The following is a 4,993-nucleotide window of genomic DNA, read 5'->3' as shown; positions in this document are numbered from 1 at the left end:
GGAGGGGGTGGGAGGGGGGGGGGGAGCCTGCACCGTGCCGTCCGATTGTGCGGGAAATCTAACGGCAAATGTAGCGCAAAGACCGACTCCCGTATCTTTTTATTAGTCATATTGAGGGAGGAAGTTAATTCGTGCCTCGTTGACCTGCTAGTAAGCGTCAGCCGCACGATTCTAGTTGCGAGTGTCGTGAGCACGAACGTCACGTTCATTACGTCGAAGCTTTGTAACAATGTTGATCGAGAAAAGCCTCGCTAGCGCGCCGTAATTTCCTTGTAACGCCTATTCCCATTTCCTTAGAGCTATTGAAAAAATATTACATCTTAAAATTAATTCCCTTTAGCTGTGAAAAGCCTTTGAGCATTGCCAATTATATTACACCAACTGCCACTCTATTGATTTATGCTCACCAAATTGTTACATTGCAATATAATGATAAAATATCATAATTACGTAAAAATGACGTTTAAAGTTATTATCGCTGTAATTCGATAATTGATCGTCGTCGTGTGTGCATCCGTGAAAACTGCTTCGATTGATGTTACGGGCTTGAAGAAATCTTAAAAGTCGATTACTCGAACAACTCTATACTTGTACGCGTCTCTCACTCTCTCTCTCTCACACACGCGCGCGCGCGCGCGCGCACACACACACACACACACACACACACACACAACTTGTATTTCATTTCCGTAAGTAGATAGGTGACTGAAATAATGCGATAATATGATCATTCATTATCAGCGATAAAACATCCTTTTAAAAATATTTTCTATTCAAACATTACAAACATTCATACTTGACGACGCTTGAAAATATCCCTCTAATTCAATAGATTTTTAAATTACTTTATCGTTATTTACATCTGTATGTAATGATACGTTGTTCAAGCTATATAATTATTAATTTTACGGTATTCAATATTATTATTGTCATTTTAAACTGAAAATGTGGATTGCGCATTTATTACGAAGAAAAAAATAAATAAATAGACATAAATAAGAAAGAATCAATTTTTAGATAATTTAGTGGAGTAACGAGTAAAGTATAAAAGAGCTTTCATTGCAACCATAAAATTGAAAGAATAAACCAAATGAAAATTGTATTATCAAAGACAAATACATAATTGGCGATTGTCCGTGATTGTTACGTTAAATAATCATTATAATTATCGATAAATTTGAAAAGAATATATTCTATGCCACCTCAGTCCAATTAACTGGCTACGGTTATTGCAAATTTATCGATGATCATGAATTTTTAAAGCGATAATATTTACTTGGATCACAGGGTTCCAAAACATCCTCCAGTTGATAATACTCATTTTTTATCGATAGCGGCTCCTCGTAATCGACGAACGCAGTGTTATCAAAGGCTTTTTCATCCTTCGAACGAGTCAGAATAGAAGATGGTACAGACGGTTGGCTATAAGTCTGCAAAATGATTATTTTATTTAAAATCGTACATCTAAAGTGGTAGTGTTTATTAATTATCGTTTTATTGAATATTATAATTGGATAACAACGACATGCATGGCAAAGCGCGGCACTTTCTATTTTTCATTATTTTTGGAAATCGCGATTCGATTATCAAGGAAACAATTTAATTGCTTTGGCGCGAATGACATTTCTCAAAGTAATACGATGTATACATTCATAAACATATTTAATAAAATATCACCCTCAAATGAAATAATTGAATAAGGACTGAGATTTAAAAGACTTGAAATATTAAAGCGAAATAGAGCTTTATATAATATATATATATATATATATATATATATATATATATATATATATATATATATATATATATATATACAATCGTAAATAACTTTTAAATAGAATTAATTTTTTTAATTAAACTAAAAAGTGCAATTACACAATCGATTTACAATTATACATATTTCACATTCGCAATACAATACTATATAACTTAACGATGACTAATTCAATTGTAAGCTTTTTGTCTTTCAGATAAAATACAGCACAAAAATAACCAATATCTAGCAAAAAATACTGAAAACAACATGACCGTTTCGAAAAACAGTGCACATAAAAGTATTATCACAATGGTGACCTAGTAATTTGGTAAGACATATAATTATACATGCATAATTAAATATTAGCATACAATGCTTTGGATATTTAACACGTATAGTGCTACAACGAAAGTGTAAGCTTTCTCTCCGCAGGAATATACACGGCGAAGTAAATGGAAATTATAATACATTTTTTATCTTTATTGTTGAATGAAAAAAGAAAAAAATGAAAGAAAGAAAGAGAGAAAGAGAGAAAGAGAGAAAGAGGAGTAAGAGAGAAAGAAAGAAAAGGAAGAGAAAAGAATAAGATTTAACTAGATCATGGATAGAGTTATGCTTTGGATGAATCGATAATATTAATTTGACATTATAGCCTATTAAAATTTATCTCCTAGATTCGCCAAACAAATGTAGATAATTTTTGAGAGAAAAATTGGTTTTTGGCTGATTTTCAATGTTACCGCATCAGCATATTTCATAAAATTTAATTCTTAACAATATATTCAAATTTAATCGTTTCAACATTTATGGTGCATACGATGATGAAAAAAGCTTTCCTGTTAGAAAATATCATAGGTATTTTGGCAAAGGCAAATAGAATTTCATATTACCATACATATATGTATATGCATAAGTATATTTATACTTTGTGTGTGTATGCGTGCCTATATAAATATACCCATGTATTTTTTAAGTGTGCGTGTGCGCGTGCGTGTGCGCGTGCGTGTGCGCGTGCGTGTGCGCGTGCTTGTGTATGTATGTATATTAAAAATATGCTTTTCAGAGAATGTTCGATTAAAAAAATGAAAAAAAATTTAATTCAATATTTTGTCCAAAGTAAACCTCAAGATTATCAAGAGTAATTTATTATTTTTAAAATACGAATTTTTTAATAATTATTCACAAAGTTAAATGAATTTGAAATAGCATAACGCGAAGTCTATCTAATCGTATTATCACTTAATTGCATTCATTAGCATATGCAACTCAAACTGCCACCGACGATTAAAATGGCACATTTTTTTCATACAAGCAACAACAATATATATAATACATCAAAAATACATTGCAGTTTAGCTAATAAAAAAAGTCGAAAAAAATTAAGCAGCGTAAGCGCGGCCAGGACGAAGTAGTTGTGAAAATTTGCTCCTTCATTTTACAACTAGAGAAACTAATAAAGGGCCATTGTAAAAAGTGACGCACTTAATTTGCCAAAAATGAAAGGGCTGGACAAGAGTTAATAATGAAGCAGCCGAGATCAGTATACCGCAGCAAGACTACGGATCGGGCGAAAATCGATAGGTGAAATTTACGTGTAAGCTCGTGTTGTGCGCTCGTACAATAGTCGTCGATTACGTATGCGAAATGCACTAGGGAGATGCGTTGTCGGGCCCACAATCGCGTGCGACAGAAAGTAAGAAAGTGAACAGGGCCCGGTGGAGTGGCTGGGGTGGTCGGGGTGGTGGGGGGGGCGGTGGAGGTGGGAGTTGTACGTGTACGTGTTAGTGTATTTTATGTCTCTCTTTCTCTCTCTTTCTCTGTCTCTCTCTCTCTCTTCTCTCTCTTATCTCTCTCTTATCTCTCTCTTCTCTCTCTTCTCTCTCTCTCATCTCTCTCTTCTCCCTCTTCTCCCTCTTCTCCCTCTTCTCTCTCTTCTCTCTCTTCTCTCTCTTCTCTCTCTCTCTCTCTCTCTCTCTCTCTATCTCGCTCTCTCGTGTTAAAAAGACTGAGAGTGAGAGTAAGAGTGAAAGAAAGTTAAAGAGATTGGGAGGTTAGACAGTCAGAGCGAAAGAGAGCTGAACAGTGATAATAGCGTAATGGGGAATAGAATAGACGAAAGGTGTGAAAAGACGTCCGTGTTGCGAATGACGGAGACTAAAGTCGGCGTCCATGTAGAGTGACAAATAAATTGTTGGAATTGCCTTGAGGTTTACATGTTCACTCGGACTCTCGGAGTAGGAAGGTTGACGACGTTGGTGCTGTTGTTGCGGTTGCTGCTGCTCCAGGTGCTCCTGCTGCTCGACGCTCTCGTACGTGTGCTCCTCGAGGTAGTGGCGCGTGGTGCCGCGGGGCGTCAGGGTCGCCCACATGAGCCTCGAGTCCTGCAGCGGGTCCTGCTGACCAGGACAGGGATAGAGGACGGCCTCGGGTTGAAGCCTCGCGACCGGCTTCCTACACTGGCTCGCGCTCGTCGTCGTCGTCTGCATGCCCGATGACGCGGTCGACGTCGAGAGGGTGCTGTTTTTGTTGCTTCGGCTGCTGCACTGGGATGCTTCGTCCTGCGATCGGCTCACCACCGGTTGCCTTCGGGTTCACGCACGCACGGTGTATAACGTGTGTTCCCGAGGGTTATCGACATTTATGAACACACACAGAACACAGAATAATAGATTACGATCAATGCGGCGGATAGTGCGCTCGGGCTTGGGTGGGTTTGGGGCGGGAGGGGGCTGTCCTGCTTTATTCTCGAGTACTCGTTCATACATTTCTTAGAAAACGGGCTTCGCACTCCGACGTTGCTCCGTTCGCTTGTTAGTAGCCAACGACGCGTACCTATGGCTACTTTCTTTTAATGGTAATTTTCAAAAGCGGCTTACGAGTAAGCAAAATAATATTCACTGCCAGTATATATGTCTTTATATACAAACGCGCGCGCGAGCGCGTATATGCATACACACGCCCGCGCACGCACACGCACATCCGCGCACTCACACGCTCATACATACATGCATACTTGCATATGCATATGCGTACGTATGAATATATATATATATATATATATATATATATACGTATACGCGCACGTACACACTCATAAATACGTACGTACGTACATACAGACAGACAGACAGACAGACAGACAGAGAGATAGATATATATATATATATATATATATATATATATATATATATATATATATATATACACACACACACACACACACACACTTTTATT

The 4,993-nt window shown here is 37.5% G+C and overlaps 1 protein-coding gene across 1 annotated transcript in view; it reads right to left on the bottom strand.

The window, feature by feature from the left end:
- Positions 1-4,993, bottom strand: part of LOC105362837 (uncharacterized) — a 10,152-nt gene that overhangs the window by 1,158 nt on the left and 4,001 nt on the right. The window contains exons 4-5 of the mRNA XM_011500337.1: positions 3,961-4,342; positions 1,277-1,430 (exon numbers count right to left, since the gene is read on the bottom strand). Coding sequence (XP_011498639.1) covers positions 1,277-1,430; positions 3,961-4,342 — 536 coding nt within the window. The remainder of the gene's footprint in view (positions 1-1,276; positions 1,431-3,960; positions 4,343-4,993) is intronic.

This window comes from Ceratosolen solmsi, unplaced genomic scaffold (assembly GCF_000503995.2).
Source record: "Ceratosolen solmsi marchali unplaced genomic scaffold, CerSol_1.0 scaffold56, whole genome shotgun sequence".
In the NCBI taxonomy this organism is placed as follows: Eukaryota; Metazoa; Arthropoda; class Insecta; order Hymenoptera; family Agaonidae; genus Ceratosolen; species Ceratosolen solmsi.
This window is presented reverse-complemented; position numbering and strand designations above follow the sequence as displayed.